Consider the following 16,688-nt stretch of genomic DNA (forward strand, 5'->3'; position numbering starts at 1 on the left):
GAGGGCAAGAAACTCCCCACATTTGGCTCAGGCTCCTGTTCCAACCTCTTGTCATCCTCCTCTCCCTGTCACAGCCCTGGGGATGCGGAGAGGGCACCTCCAGAGCCCTCAGCACCTCCCCATCACACAGGGGACCCCTGTGAGCATCTTCCCAGTCAGAACAGAGGGTTGTTTCCCATCCAGGGCACTTTTGAGCAGGTAAACATCCTTTTATTTCCATCAAGGCCGTGAAAAAAACCAGTTCAGACAAATCATGTCTGAGGCTGAGGGGTGAATCCTGCCCCTCACCTGCCCTCGGTGGGGCAGAGGTGGGGGAACCAGCAGAGTGGAGCTTCCCAGCTCAGCACTGAGAAAGATCTGGGCCGCTGGAGGGGGCACAAGATGAGGAACCAAAACTTGCTGACTCTGTGCAGGACAGAAAGATGTAGGGCACAGTCTCAGGAGGAGTTGTGAGAGAGAAGCCTGTGGTTTTTTTTATTAACAGCTTATTTTAATACTTACAGCATCAGAGGAGGGATGGCAGAAGGAAATACCTGGGCAGAGAGGGTTTTACTACTAAGGAGAATTGCAAAGAGGGTCCTGGGGACCAAATACTGCTTTTTTTTTTTTTTTTTTTTTTTTGTGTTACTGTCACTGCCCTTACTTCCCTTAAAGAAAGTAAAACTTATGTGACCACAAGCAGAACCAGTGACAGGAAAAGGGGTTGGGAGAATCTGACTTCAGATGGACGTTTACTGGCCCGGGGGAGAGCTGCAGAGGAGGATTTCAAAATTCCTGAGATGGGGGAAATGGAGTTGAGGAAGAGAAAGTGCCGTTTTCACGGGCTCTGATCTAGACTGATCTAGACCTAGATCTGTCTCAGTACTTCACTCCAGTAAATCACAGTGTGCAGGCTGTGAACCCCAATTTACCAACAGAGCAAATGAGGCAGGGCAAGGATAGCAGGCAGCATTTTTCATCTAAGGGGGCTCGGCAGCATCCAAAGCCAGGCAGAGGTGGCAGCATGTCCTCCCCAACTGACCACACTGCTTGGAAAAGAAAATGAAGGGATTCCAACTCGGGAGCAGGAGTGGGGCCACAGGCTTACACCTGGTCCATTGCTTAGATAAGGAAAGGAGAGCAACTTCCAGGCACTGCCTCGTGAATCCCACAGCTGAGAGCTCGCCTACCCCGAGCATCCCAGCGCCGCCGCTCCGGGCAAGTTTGGGTTTGTTTTGGGTTACTGAGTAGTAAAGTGCAGATCCAGGGGGCTGTGGTGGATGGGTGGATGTGTTGAACTAGATCACCAGGCTGTAGAGAGGCGGGACACGGGGTATCAGTCTCCTCCAGCCCGCTCCGTGTCCTCTGGCTAATGTATTCAGCGGTGAGTTTAGGGGATCTCAGGAGAATGAATTGTCAGAGCCTCGGAAGCAAGAGATGGCAGGGGAATTACTGCTAATCCTTTTTTGTGGGACAAAACACTCCAAAGGATTTAAAGGCTATTCAAAATATAGAGGGGGGGGGGGGAGGAAGTAACAAGGACACTCCTCCCTTCTTTCATACATTTTGGTTTGGTCACTTGCTGCTGGCCGGGAGCCGAAAGAGAGAAAAGAGAAACTTCGAGGAGAGAGAAAGGCTGAGAGAGGGAGAAGAAAAGATAAAGACAGGAGAGTAGATCTGGAGAAAAGCCGATCTTACCCTCTCAGGGAGTGTAGGCTGCAATTAAATCTCTTTTGCCTAACAATACTCTATTGTTATTTGCATAGTACTCGAGATGTGGCGATAAGGGAAGAAGGAGCTGCAGGCAGAGGAGGCTGCAGTTGTTCTCCTTGGAAGTCCTCTCCCTGGAAGGCTGTGGGCCCCAGCCCTATGGGATGATCCTTTTCCTCACCTAATGAGCTCCCCACCACCAGTAACAAATGTATTTTGAACAGCTCTGGTGGGTGGATTTTGGAAGTGTGGGGGCTGAATCTCCCTGCAACCCATCTGATTTGTAGAGAAGGTCGACTCTGGTCACCCGTCCAACCCTCAGTGTTGCTCTTTGTGCAACTCCTCAGCTGCTGTTTGGCAAAGGATGCCATAGAAGGGGTATCCCAGGCTGCTGCAGGGTGCCTAAAGCCTTTTTCTTTCTTTTCAAGGCTTTTAACAGATTTGTCCTTAATTATGTAGTGTTTCTCTCTGTGCTCAGAGCAGCACAGCGAGGTCCAGGCTGGTGGATTATTGACTTTGCCCTCTACGTGACCTTGAGGCTGAGGAAGGTGAGTGCTACTGGCAGATGGGCTCTTCTCTGCAAATCATGCTTTGCTGTCATTTGTCCCAGTTCTCAGCCTGGGCTGAGATGGCAAAGAGCAACTTATTAAGGAATTGCTTCTTTCCTCCCATGTTCAGCTGCTCTCAGGCTCAGGCAGTTTCGTATCGATCGACTGCACCTACTCAAGATGTTTTGCAAAAGGCACTTAGTGAAATTCATTCCAGGGATTTGTCAGTGTTTTTTACTGCCTGAACTGCACGTGGGATACAGGCAGGTGAAGGTTTGACATTGAGAGGGTCAGGGTAAGAGCTGTCATGGAAGAGGAATTTCCATTTTCTCCTGGATTATTGAACAGTGCAGCAATTCTTTGAATCTTGTATGGGGTTGATTTTAATACCACATTCACAGAATCACAGAATATTCCGAGTTGGAAGGGACCCACAAGGATCATCAAGAACAACTCTTCAGTGACTGGCCCATACAGGGATCCAACCCACAACTTTGGTGTTATTAGCACCCTCCTAAATTTGTCAGAAGTTCTGCTTTTCAGCATGGTACAAAAATAAAAAATTGTGAGTTTTCCCACAAAATAAATCTGTGGGTTTTAATTTGAGTGCGTGGAAAACATTGTCACATTTCACTGTTGTTTTGGGAGGCTTGTCAGATTATATAAATAGAAACAAATTTCAAAATGAAAATGTGCTCTAAAAAACAACAGCATAAGCTTTTTTAAAATGATGTTGTGGAGCAATTTAACTTTTACTTGAAATCCTTTTTTCCAACCCCACCAAAACATTTTTTAAAAATCACTGTTTCCATGCACAGTGTCTGTTCCAACACTACAGCCCCATGCAACACTAAACCAGAAAGTCTGCTACGACAATTCCCATTCCATAAATTCACTATGCTACCTCATTAAATTCCATAAGCCACCTACGAAATAGCATTTCCCAAAGGACAAACACTCTTCCAGAGAAATTTCAACCTGTTCCTGTCAAGTATCATTTGGTCCAGAGAAACCAGCTGCTTTTCTTCGTTTTGTTGATTTTTTAACTGACACTGGAAGTCTGTGCTAATGCTCAGGGAGGCCAAGGGAGCATTCCTGCAGCACTGCTCCTGCAGCCAGCCACATTCAGGCTGGGAAGCACTGCACATGGCTCTGGCTTTCAGCTTTTACCTAATGTCTCTGCTGCAGTGTGGAGACCACAAATGCAATCACACTAATGAGGGCTTGCTCTGTGCAGAGCCCTCCCTGCAAACCACTGCTTGGTGGCAGTGCCAGCACATCACGAGGTCCTGCCCCTGAGACGTCACCCTCTGCAGGGCAGGGAAGACCAGAGCTTCATTTGTACTGACACACTGCATGGGTCAAATGAAGCACATGGTGAAATCAGGGCACATCCCCATGACAAATGAAATAACTTGGATGTAACAGCCCTTTGGAGCTTTTTCTCCATCTGTTTTTATGACCTGGGTAAAATAGATGCTTTAATAACTGGAATATGTTGGGCTATTTACATGAGAGATGAACGCAGACCTGCACGGGTGTTGGGCTGGCTGCTCTTTTATTCACCCAAATGAATAAATCATATCAAAGGCATCTGCTACAGAGTGAACACTTTCAACCAGCAGCACACACCAGCAGGTTTGGAGACATGAGGACATTGAGTTTGCCTTTGGAAATTTGCTTCCTGCAATAAAGGTCACAGAGTCACAGACTAGCTCGGTTGGAGGATGGTGCTAATAACACCAAGGTCATGGGTTTGTATCCCCATATTGGCCATTTACTTATGAGCTGGACTCAATAATCCTTGTGTGTCTCTTCCAGCTCAAAACATTGTCTGTGAACATTGAGTTTTCCTTTGGAAATTTGCTTCCTAAAATGAAGCTAAGTGAGTAAGCATATTTCTGTCGAACCACCGTATTTCCCCCATTTACTGTAGTGGGAAAAGCTGTTTTGAGTCTTCCAAAAAGAAATCTACTGTTTCTCTGCTGGGTAAATGTTGAAAATATAATTGTTCACACAGCCTTTTTCATCCTAGACTGATAAACCTCAATGTGCAGCAGACAGGTACTGCCTGGGCAGGTGACGGAATCACAGCATCACAGAATGGATCAGGTTGGAAGGGACTACAGTGGGTCCTTTGGTCCAACCTCCCTGCTCAAGGAGGGTCATCCTAGAGCACACTGCACAGGATTGTGTCCAGATGGGTCTGGAATATCTCCAGTGATGGAGACTCCTCCACACCCTCTCTGGGTAAAGTGAGAAAATCTCTGGTTAGTGACCACAGGGACTGTGGAAAGGGGAGGGCTGGAGCCCTCACCCAGCAGAGCCCACGGCTGTCCTGGCACCCAGTCCCACCAAGAGTGTGCCTGTCACCAGCCAGCCCCTCCTTCTGAGCCTCCTTGTGCCATGCAGCAAAAGGAAGATAGTCCTGGTTCTGTTGTGGAAGGTCTCAGCAATGAAAGATGTCAGTTTGTGTGTTCGAAGTGCCGGGTCCTGCACGTGGGTCACAACAACCCCCTGCAGCACTCCAGGCTGGGGGAAGAGTGGCTGGAAAACTTGCCCAAAGGGAAAGGACCTGGGGGTGATGGTTGACAGAGGCTGAACACGAGCCAGTGTGTGTGCCCAGGTGGGCAAGAAGGCCAATGGTACCTGGCTTGTATCAAGAATAGTGTGGCCAGAAGGACCAGGGCAGTGATTGTCACTCTGCACTGGGCACTGGTGAGGCCACACCTCGAATTCTATGTCCAGTTCTGGGCCCCTCATTGCAAGAAAGACATTGAGGGGCTGGAGCATGTCCAGAGAAGGGAACAGAGTTGGGGAAGGATCTAGAGAGGCAGTCTCTCTAGAGTATGAGTAAATCATATGGATCTTTACATGCATGCAGTGACAGTGACAGTGGGGCTTGCAGAGAATGAACCCCTCCCAAACCCCACTATGTTCTAAACACCCCACCAAGTTTCCAGTCTCATCTTACTGCTCTGTTTCACTCCCACTTCCAGAAGCTATGATGGTTTTTGTGCTTTTTTGTGGGCAATAAGGAAACCTGGGGCAACTCACATATCCAGTTCTGCTGCAGAGACTCTGAATAGAAAGAGAAAAACAAGTGACCAGTTCCTTTTTAAAGTGTACATGTGGGAGCCTCCTCTGAGCATCACTCCAGCTCTCCCAAAGTTGCTTTGATATTCAAATAAACACTCCACTCACTTTTTAAACAATACTGTCCTAAATCCTTATTATAATGCCCAGAACCACTCACAGGCTTTCTGAAACTCATTATTATAATTACAATCAAGAATCACAGGACTCTGTGCTTTGTGCCAGAAATACACATACACTGAGGAGCCACGAAGAGTGAAGGAGAAATGCAGTTTCAGTGCTGCTCAATTCAGGAGCAGGAACTCCCATCCTATTTAATTTTCCCTCTTTTGTTTCCCAGTTTAACTTGTAGCTGCTAAAATCCGGGCTAATATTTGCTTTTCCTCTGTGCTCTTCTTTGGACTCTATCCAGGGAACCTCGAGCTGTGCCCTGGTTTACTGTCCCCCACCAGCTCCAGCAGCCTCTGCCTCTGGAGAAGGTGGAATGTGGAGGAGGAAGGGTGAGGAGGAAGGTCTGCAGGACCCACCAGTCACAGGTAAGGAGCACCACACTCTGGGAATTGCTGGAACAGTATTTAGCAGATGCAAACCAATCTCTCTGGGCAAGGGAGCACAGCACTGAGTTTAGTTTTATTAAAGCTTCATCTCGTGGGGCACAAAAAAAGTTTAGAGAGGGCTGTGGGGTTTTTTGGTAGTGTTATCTGACACAACAGATAGAGAAGGAGCTGTGGCTCTGCCTTTGTCAGCACAAGGCCTGGAACCAGCTCTCTCTCTCTTTCAAATAGTGTCTGAAGTTGATCCCTGATCATTGGCTTCCATGGAGATGCCTCTGACTGGTGCTCAGAAAAGTGAGCTGGATCAGGCCTTCCTTCTGAATAAATATCAGATCTGATTCACCACTCAATTGCTTCTGTTTTACCTCTGCAGAACATCATTGATTATAGAAGGATTTGCAAGTTTAAAACTAGAGTAATTCAGTGATTAATCCCATCTAAAGCCTTTGGTAAATAGAGAGCAATACTCCTGCACTATCCAATATCCGACACATCGATGGAGTGCTCTGTAATATGATTTGGTGGCATTTAGACTTTCCTTCTCTTTATTCAGGATGGTGCTGGGATACATTTAGTTTAGCTAACCCAGACTTTTCTCCTCTATCTCTCCTCCCTGCAAAATGTCAGGCACGTTCTCAGTGAAACAAAAGCACAACTCCCCCATCCAGTGGCTGTTCTGTTCCAGGTAGCAGCTGACCCCTGGGAAAGGCTGAGCACACATGATGATCTGAAGTCCATTTCAAACCATGGAGGCTCCTACAGCATCTTCCAACAGTGAATTAAGGTTGGTCCAAAGCGTGGAAAATCTTACTCTAGAACTGGCTGCCTCTAAACATCAAAAGCACTTTGCTCAGGCTCAATGTTGTTCACATAGGGCAGTCCCACAGTCTATCCAGAAACCCTGGAGGAGGAGAAGTGGTTAGAGCAAAGAAATATTTGACTTAAGAGGTGTTAAACATTTCTATGGCTTCTTCTGGTCCCATTGATTTTTGGATCCCACAAGAAGACCTCAAACCACTCCCTAGTGCTATACAATGTGGACATAAATACGAGTTTCAGGGGATAGTTTCAATATTTGGTCTCGGTCTAAAACAAACTAAAAGAAACATGTTGGGGAAGTTTCCCACAATGTAAACCTCCCTCCCCCCTGATGACATAACTGCTCAGCTCCACTGAGTAGCTGCCAGGTGGTCTGTGCTGTAGGACACCCCCACTGCTCTCTGGAGGGTTTTCCCCCAACTCATGATGCCTAACACAGCAGACACAAGACCTTCTGAATTCAAACCTTTTTTCCATTTCCCACCATTTTTAGAGCCAAGAATCCTGTATCTTTACTCTCCCCTGGAGATCCTGGGGTCCACTCAAAGCAGCAGAACCTGAAGTTCTACTGAGTAAATGGTCTCAGGACCCAAATCCAGTTTCACAGGCAGACAAATGACAGAGCAGTCATTCTGTTCACCAACCCACCACACCTGGGTGTACTGCTGGACCCGCTTTGGTTGACAGCCATGGACAAACATGGAGCTCAGGCAGGTCCAGCTCTTCTGGATCTTGTCACTACTTAGTTTGGAAGTTCCCTTGGGAAAGAGTGGCCTGCAAGGCAGGTATTTCTGTAGTGCTTTTGCAGTGTCTCCATCCACTCCCTCTCACTCTGAACGGCAACAGAAAAACCAACTTCTGAGCACCATCCATCAGCCAAGGCCAGGACAGGAGACAGGAGAAGAGGAATCTCTTTCTCTTCACTTGAGCTTTTCCTTCTCATTATTCCAGTCTTTGCCTTCTATCAGGACTCCTGTCAGCTGCCTCAAGAAGATGTGCTTGCTCATTTCCTTGTTTTTCCACTCCAGGTAGGTGTTCCTCCTCAGGTATCGGGACAGCCCCAGCCTCTGCCTCAGCAAGGCCTTATTCACTTCTTCCAGTACAATCATGATGATTCCAGCCTTTCCCTCAACAAGCTGCCAGGACTGGGCAACGTCAAACTCAAAGCTACACCATTTACTTTCCAGGAAGTTGGTAGAGATGACTGCAATGACATTTCTGCTACTGAGAAAACCTTCTTCGATGATATTGGTGACAATGGGTACCCCTGGGAGGAAATCCCTGCAGGACAGACACAGGTGGAAGGGAGGTGTTCCTCCTTCTAAGGGTTCCACCAGCTCTTTTATCACCCATTCCTGGTCTTTGCTGGAGTGGATAACAAAGGCATCATAGGTGTTACCCCTTTCTGCAGAGTGTTTGCACCCACTGAGCAGCACCAACGAGTAGTAGAGCTGGACGTAGTAGTTGTAAATCAGGAGGAGAAGCACCACTGCACTGAGCAACATGACCACTGTGATGGCCACTTTGCTTGCACTGAGGTGGCAGGAGGACAGGTCAAAGCTTGACAGGTTCACGTTCTTCATGTCCGCAGGCATGTGGCATATCATCAGCTCCTTGTTCTGCAGCAGCTCCTGCTTCTCCTTGACCCATTTCAGAAAGTTCAGGTGTGCACAAGAGCAGTCAAACATGTTTTGAGAGATGTCTAATAGGACCAGGCTGTCAGGCAGGTTTTCCAGGGCTGAGTCCAACAGAACAGTCAGCTGGTTGTTGCTGAAATCCAGGACTCTGAGGGCTTGGAGCGGCTGGTAGACTCCAGGATCTAAGGTCAGGAGCTTATTGTTGCTGATATTTATCTCTTTTAGTTCAGACAGGGCATTGAATGTGTTTTGGTTCACTTGTACTAACATGCAATTTGAAATATCCAAGGTGTGGAGGTGAGTTAGGTTTTTGAAGCTGTTGGCCAGCCTGTTGTTCTCAAAGGAGTTGCCTGACATCTTGAGCACTTGCAAAGAGCTCAAGCCACAAAACGTGCACTGAGATTTAACATGAGTTTTGGTATAGGAAATGTCGAGGTAAATGAGCTTCTGAAGGAAGCGAAACACAGGGTAGGTGTCAGGACTAAATAATTTTGTGTGCTGAAGGTCCAGATATAACAAATTCTTAATATCAGTGAACTCTCCAGTCAATCTGATGTAAGCATTGAAGCTTAGGTTCAAGTGTTTCAAATTTGAACAATTATGAAACAGGCGGGAACAGCAGCCGCTGAAGGTGAGGCGATTCTCACTCAAATCTACGACCTCCAGCTTACTTAGATCCCTAAATTTCTGCTCAAACTTTCTGAGGGATGTGCTCTTGGTAATCCGAAGCACTCTCAGCTCCTTGAAATGCGACAGCTTCATGGCAGGCACTTCCTCAAAATCACAATTCTTGCACTCCAGCTCTTTCACTTGGGAGGACACAGGAACCTCTGATATCTCTTCAAGCTCAAGGTTCACCAAGCGAATGGTGGAGACATTGCCTATGCAGTCAAAAAGGGTGTCTGTGTTACTCTCAAATTTCTTGAAACAGATTAAGACAAACTCTTGCATCTGGACCTGGCACAGTCCACTCAAGAGTCCTCTCTGAAAGTCAGTCAGTCTATATTTGTTTCTGAATTCTCCAACTATTAGTCTTTTGACCTGTAAGCCAGTCAGGCCTTGAAGAGAAGTGTGCATCACGCTGAAGTTCTCAAAAGAGGACCTCAGAACCAGCTCACCGAGGTGAATCTTTGCAAAGGACCCTGGCTCTATGGATTTTATATTATTCAAGGAAAGCACCAGTGTGAGGTGGAGCCTGTTCCCTTCCCTCAGAGCATCAAGGTCTCCTTTGGAGATATATGTGATCTTGTTAGAGAAAAAGCTCAGGTGCCTGAGAGAGGTCAGGTTGGTGAAATACTTGGGAAGCTTCAATGAAGTAATGCTGTTGTGGCCCAAATTCAGCTCCTGCAGGGTATGCAAGTGGCCAATGGGCAGGTCAGTCACAGAGGTTATGTTGGTTTCCACCAATACTAGTTTCTTCAGAGCTGCTAAGCCATGGAATGCTGCTGTCCCCAGGTACTGGAAGGAATTGGCAGTTAAAATTAAGGTGGAAAGTGTACGAAGGTCCTTAAAGGCGTTATCTTCTATTGTATGGATGTGGCACCTGTTGGGCAGGAAAAGAGAATAAAAGTGTGTGAAACACTGTTCCTCTCATGTTCACTAACACTGCAGCACTAAGTGCTGCTGTAACATTCTCATCCTCCTGCTGGGAGTTGGTTTGGCTTTGCTGTGCTGGGCAGAGCCAGCACTCCTGGATATGCAAATGAAACCCTTCCACAGCAGGAGACCTCCTGTCACCTCCTCCTCCCTCTCTAATCTGAAGTTCAGCTGCAAAGCAAGAGACCTTGAGCCATGGTGAAGGTCAAAAGTTCATGCAGGCATCAGGAAAGAAGATTTCTGACTTTCTCTTTAGGCCAAAGTGACATTGTGGTGACCATCACTGATGGCACAGCCAACCAGATACAGCCTTCCCTTAGATCTTGCACCCTCACAGCCTTCAGACTGTCACCTCAGCCACATCTGGGCAGTCCCACTGGCACCAGAGAGATGCAGCCGTGGCAAAGCTCACAGCTCTGTCAGCAGTTCTGCAAAGGGAAGAGGGGAAAAAGAGGGTGGCCACCTCTGGTTCCAGGGAGGAAGATCCAGAATGTGAGACCCAAAGCCATTTTGCAATGAATTCAGCAATATTAGCTTATAATCCAGCCAGTGTCTTACAGCAAACGTGCTCTGCCACTCAGCCACTTCGGAGCTGGAGCTGTGATGGAACTGAGTGACATTTTTCAGTGAAACAATTTACCCAGAGAAACTGTTGTCTCAAGTCAATGGAAATTATACATCAATTCAAATTTGCTAATAAGCCTCCTCCATCTCCTCCCCCAGATATGTGAGGAGAAGGGAAAAGAGAATATGTTGATATTTTAAAACAGCCTTTTAGAAAATGAATGTACCTTCATCTTGTTGGTTTTTTTTTCTAAACTGTGATTAGAAAAACAGCTCACCCAAGATGTTCCACTTCAGAGTTTTTGTAACAGCGAAAAGTCTGACATTTTTCTTGTTCAGAGACAAGTAAAACATCTTCCTCCTCCTTCTCACATCTCAACCTACAAGATCAGACTGACAGACCCAGCTCTGCGTGGAGGGTGTGCACTCAGTAACTGGACTAAAAGCTGCACATCACTTCAGTGTGGGGATGTGCAAAGTGACAGACACAGAGACAAAGTCACAACCAAAAAGAAAAAAAAAAAAAAGAACAACCAAAACAATTAGATTCCAACATAGGCCACCACAACAGCCCAGCTGGTGGAGCAAGATTAACCAGTATCCACATAAAAGAGCTCATTACCTTGAAAGATCCAGAAGCTGCAGTTCAGGGACTGATGAAAAATAATTTGACCTCAGTGATTTCAGATTGCTGAAACTGAGATCCAAGTTCTGGGTGGTGTTTGGGACTCCAGCAGGAACTCCAGAGATGTTCAGTCCAGCGCATCTGAAAGTTGTGTTAGGGATGACCTGTAACAGTGGTAGATCCAATCAGGGTCAACATCTGCTCTTTGTGAAGTGCCAGAAAACTGCACTGTCAGGAAAGCGGGAGCAGAATGACCAACTTGGCACTTAATTTCTAAATGAGCTGCCCTGAGTTTTAGGAAATAATCTTATATATCCCAAGCATCTTTCCCTTTTGATAGAACCAGTCCTACTGCCCAGGAGGAGCTACATTTTTTGCTGATTGAAGCAGGTGCAAAACTACAGGACAGTGCTCCTTGAGGCTATGGATGAACCTGCAGCAACCTTGGAGAGACCCAGCAAGACAAACATGTGCAGATCCATTGGATGGCCAGGCTCAGCTCTCAGCAACGTTATCCTGTAGATAATCAGGCAGCTCAACTCAAAGTTATTCTGTGAGTAACAATTGTCAGCAGAACTTTGCAAAAGGCAGTCGCTCAGTGTCCGGTGCTTGGGGCTCTGGTGAAATCACTCTGCTGCACAAATCAGGCAAAACCACTGTATTTTGCAGAAATCAGAGACAAGGTTTGGATCTCTTCCAAGAGAAACACAGTCTATTACACTAATTGCACTGCAACACCTTCAGAGGTACAGAAAGCCAACGAGAAGAAAAGGTTCATGCTGCTGGTTCTGGTTCTCAGATGTTTTTAAGACCAGCATTTACTTCAAACACTTCAACTGCCTTAGAGAAAAAAGATGGGCTTTCATAAGGCAACAGACCAGACAACAGGCTTGATGCACAAATCTCCCAAGCAGAGGGAAAAGTTGCACCAGAGAAACAGAAGGATCTTGTGCTCACTTAGAGCTCACGTACCTCCAAACAGGGATCGAGGAGGCAGCCTGCCAGCGGCGATGGGACAAGTGCCAGTTGCAGCAGCACCAGGAGTGTCCACAGGGGAAGGGCTCTTCTCCTGGGCATCTTCAGGAGGCCAGGAGTGCAGGAGAAAGCAGCATGGATGTCATTCACAGACCTGGAACAAGAAACCTGCGGCGGTGCCAAGCGTTGCGTTTCAGCGCTCCTGCTTCTCGCTGCACATCGCTGAGAGGGGCAGGGAACGAGAAGGGAAGTGAAACTGGTCGCTGCCTGGTTTCTAGACACACTCTGAGTTGGTTGCTCTTCTTGAAATTGTTTTTGAAAAACGTAAGAAAAAAAAAATCAAGAAAAAAAGGAAGTAATGACACATATAGTTTGGCCTAGAAACTAAAAAGAGCGTGGGGTTGCATCACTGTCACTTGAGTTTGTTGCCTCTGTTTAGCTCATGTCAAATGGGCAAAAGTAGGGAATATTTCTGAAATTCTGAGCACAGTTTCGGGAAGGCCATGCCCCACATCCCATAATTCAAATGCACTGGATAGAGAGAATGACTCTCTGCCTTTGTACCCCTGCCATGCTCCCAGCTTCACCACACTGGCAAGCAGTGAAGTGCACAGCTGTGGCAGATGTCTTCCTAAGCCAGGTAAGCACAGGTTTATCTCTGGCTAAGCTCTTCTGAACATACATCCAGGTTTTATCCATCTGGTTGGATCTTTATTGCAATTATTGCAGGAGCATGGCCGGGCACGAGGAGTAAATGCTGGAGATTCTCAGTGGTCAGAGTTGTGGTCACACACATCACACCCCTCCTCAGCCTTCCCGTGGCAGGGTGGGTGCTGGGGGCACCAGAAGGGTGAGGCACAAACCCCCCAGCTGGGCTCAGAGCTGCTCCCTGCCCTTGTCATGCCTTAATCTCTGTTTGATGCCTGGCTATAAAAGCAACTACATCTCAATATCATCCTGAATTTCCAGTGCAGACATAGCTATTGTTTCTGAAAAAAAGCTTTGTAAAACCTCTCAGTTGGCAATATTAAGTCAGCTGTGAGCCTTCTAATAAAGCTCCCTGCCCTCATTTACTCTGATAAATGGTGGTGCATTCGTGTATCTACTCCTGTCTTCCCGTAGATAACTAAGAAGTGTTACTGGGGATCCAGCTATAGCATTGCTGGGTATTATTAACACCACATAGAGAAGTGGCAAAAATGTGAGAGAAGGGTGAGATATTAGTCTAGAAGTAGATGGAATAAAGAGAGACTACTCATGAAAGTCTGTGAAAATTAATATTAAATATAAGCTGTGATATCAGTCCAGTGAGCAACCCACTCAAAAAGAAAAGTTTAAAATGTTTCAGGGGGGAAGGGGGCTGACTTTGGCAGGTCAGTAGTGAGCCAGAGAGAGATGGGGAAATCCTAAAATAACTGATGATCTCTGTGATAAAAAACACATGGCAGCACAATGGGAGCTAAAACTGACACCCTGATGTGCAGCCAGATAGTGCCCATTAAGCCAGCAGACAAAAAGTTTGTTGAAATTGGACAAGTTCTACAAAATCCCTGTTCTGAAAAGCCTCTGGTGATTGCAGGTATTTCCTTTTACAGATGGAATCAAAAGTGAATGGAAACAATTGCTGACTGCTTCTGTGCCTGGATTAAGGAAATTGGCAGAGCATCATGTGTCTGCAGAGAGAACAAACGAGTGCATCCTTTAGTATTCAATATGCAGAATGAAGCAATCCACATTTAATTTTTATCTAAAGCTGAGATGAGCCCGAAGTGTGCTCTAGAAATTACCATTTCAATGGAGACTTACTGAAGATGCTGAAGAGTTTGGGAGCATCACAAAATCCATCCCACAGCCATGCTCAGAGGTCAAGTGGAAAGTACAGCTTGAAGGACGTGCAAAGGATGTGCTGCTTCCATCACAAGGGAGTGTGAGAGTTTCACCATACACATCATAATTTGTTCAAGGACAAATCTTATAGATGCTGCAAGGGGTGGGGCACAAGCAGAAAACATGGAAGTGAGCAAATCAAACCGGTTCAGAAAGTCAGTGCTGGTTAACTCCATATTCCTCACACATATTCCTGCATATTCCTGCACACAGCAATGTGCCAGGACTGTAGGAAGCCATAATGTCCATGTAATTGCCTCTTCTGGTTCACAAGAAACAAAAGTATTACTTGGAATCCTTTAAAGTGACAAAAATAACATCTAAAATGAAACATGATTCACAGGGCTGGCAATTTGCTGGTAGGATCATCAAAGATCTCTTAGCAAGGAGGTGTTACAGAGAATCAGTGAATGCCTGAGTAATCTTTGTTCTCCTGAACATTATTATAATACAAGTAACACGACAGCAGACAGTGTGTATACAGCCTCTGTGATCTCAAGCAAGGTATTACACAGCCTAAGACAGCCACAATGTAGCTGGACTGACAAAACATCTTGTACTTGCTTATATTAAAGAAAATAATTCGTGAACTACAGCCATAAGGAAAAATCAGCTAAACTCTTGGACAAGACAACTGGTGACAGCCATGAAAACAGAGAGGACTGTATGTATCTGGGGTGATTTCCAGGTCACAGTTAGCCCTGTATCACAGGTAGATCAACAGCTATTACCCAGCAGAGGGGCTCTATCTGCCTCAGGAGTCATCCCAAGCAGTTCCCCAAGTCTATGTGCAAATGGAGGGTGAGGAACATGGCACAGACTATTTCAAGATTAAACAAAGCACGTCTTATTTTAAGTGAAAGTACCATATGTAACAACTATTTGGTGGTGAGTCATGGATCAGATGGGAGAGAGCATTCCTGAGATGCTGGCACTTACACAGTGCACTCAGCACTTGTGGAGCTAAAGATGGGGAGCAACACAAGAGCTTCCAAAAGTACTGGAGAAGGTCAGGCTACACCAGCTGACCCAGCATTGCCCTCAGGTTCAGCTGACACATCACCAGTCCTTACACTCACAAAGTCCAGCTCTGAAAGGTTGTCTGAGTGGAGTCGAAAAGCAAAAGGAAATGTCTCACAAATTTAACAGTATTAACTCCATTCTGCTGGGAAAAACAATTTATATAAATTACAAGAAAAATTGGGGGGGAAAAAATCTGAAAATGGCTTTAAGATCTTTTTGCTGCACATTCCACAAATACATTGGTTCCTGGAACTGGTGAGTCCCTGCTTTGAACAGCAACCCCTGTCTGACCTGGCAGGCCCAGGACAGAGACAGTGCTGGATCACAGGGACCAGGCACCATGGATGGGGAGGGAGCTGAGACACTGATTTCATCAGAACAGGTCCTAGAGCACCTTGATGCCTGTAACTCTCACTTGTGATGCTTCCTCATGTGAAGTCTAATAACAGAATCAAGGAATCATAGAATGGTTTGGGTTGGAAGGGACCTTAAAAACTCTCTTGTTCTGCCCCCTGCCATGGGCAGGGACACCTTCCACCAGACCAGGTTGCTCAAAGCCCTTTCTAACCTGGCCTTGAACACTGCCAAGGATGGGGCAGCCACAGGGATGGAAAATCAGCCTGGAAGACCTCTTGCCTTTGCTTCTGGATCTCTCAGCTCTGAAGAAGAGAACAATGTTCAGACTGAAAAACTCCACATTTAGTCTGGGGTGTCAGACAGTGTCAAGGCTCTGTCTGAGCAGTGACTGACTGCAGATACAGATTATTTAACTGCTAGTTCCAGACCAAGGAGCATCAGCAATGCAGATTGCTTGTCATGCCTGTGACTGTAAGTGTCAAGGAAGGATGTGGAGGTGGAATCACAATCCCTACATGTTACCCAGCACAGCCCAAGCCCAGCCTGTTGCAAATGGTGGCACTTAAACCAAACAGAACCCAGTCTAAGTGGTTCTCTTTGCAGAAAAGGGCTGAGATTGGTGTGCACAGGGCAAAGAAACCCCCCCAAAGCTAGTGTCCAAGTCAGTTTGAAGAACATCAGCCATGCCTACACTGAAGTAGGTAATGTGTGTCATCAGGTGGGCTATTCCCCAAAGCCAGTGTCATATGAATACCCCAGAACTATTCAAAAGCTATTAGGGAAGAATTGTGTCAAGTAACCAGGGACAAATACACTCCTAGAAGAAGTGATTAATCAGTGTCAAGACAGTCACTATCTGTGGCAGCTACTCCATATGGACTATGTCAGGTCATTAAGAGCCCTACATTTTACTGAAGTCAATGTTTAATCTAAATGGCTGGAAGGATTTCACACAGATGGTGGAGGCATCCAGCCTGGCTTGCCAAGCACTTATGGGCAGGCAGTGAGTGACAGTGGAGCTCCCTGGACCCCTGGAGAGAGGCAGGCTGGCACCAAACAGCCCAGCAGGGCCCTGTCCTTCTGCCTAGGATGAACCATGGTCACCCCTTGGCTGGCCAGAGCAGGGACCCTCTGTCACCATCGATGTGAGGATGTCTGAAGTGCCTTGGCATGGAACACACTGTGCTTAGAGGGATCATAATTGCCTTCCACAGTCCTGAGAAAGGTGGATTTGCCACCTCAGACCAACATTGACTTTTCTACTGAAGCAGCAATAGGACTTATTTTCTTCCTCTTTCCCCCTCCATTACATTCTTAT

General features: G+C 46.5%; 1 protein-coding gene across 2 annotated transcripts; it reads right to left on the bottom strand.

The window, feature by feature from the left end:
• Positions 1 to 5,778: 5,778 nt before the first annotated feature.
• Positions 5,779 to 12,333, bottom strand: TLR4 (toll like receptor 4). Of its 2 annotated transcripts, XM_027650367.1 has the most exons (3): positions 12,101 to 12,333; positions 11,126 to 11,292; positions 5,779 to 9,886 (listed from the first exon to the last, which is right to left on the bottom strand). In XM_027650367.1, the coding sequence occupies exons 1-3, from the start codon at positions 12,203 to 12,205 to the stop codon at positions 7,627 to 7,629; spliced, it is 2,532 nt and encodes an 843-aa protein (XP_027506168.1). In that variant the 5' UTR covers positions 12,206 to 12,333; the 3' UTR covers positions 5,779 to 7,626. The 2 variants fall into 2 exon arrangements, with proteins under 2 accessions (XP_027506168.1, XP_027506167.1); XM_027650366.1 differs by lacking the exons at positions 11,126 to 11,292; positions 12,101 to 12,333 and adding an exon at positions 10,292 to 10,339.
• Between the last annotated feature and the right edge of the window lie 4,355 nt (positions 12,334 to 16,688).

The sequence above is a fragment of the Corapipo altera genome, unplaced genomic scaffold, assembly GCF_003945725.1.
Source record: "Corapipo altera isolate COAL_440 unplaced genomic scaffold, ASM394572v1 268, whole genome shotgun sequence".
NCBI classification, from domain to species: Eukaryota; Metazoa; Chordata; class Aves; order Passeriformes; family Pipridae; genus Corapipo; species Corapipo altera.

Coding starts and splice junctions, on each gene's coding strand:
- TLR4 (XM_027650367.1), bottom strand. CDS start 12,205: ATGCCCAGGAGAAGAGCCCTTCCCCTGTGGACACTCCTGGTGCTGCTG. Junction 11,293..12,100: donor TCCTCGATCCCTGTTTGGAG/GTACGTGAGCTC, acceptor CCACTGTTACAG/GTCATCCCTAACACAACTTT. Junction 9,887..11,125: donor CAGCTTCTGGATCTTTCAAG/GTAATGAGCTCT, acceptor CCTGCCCAACAG/GTGCCACATCCATACAATAG.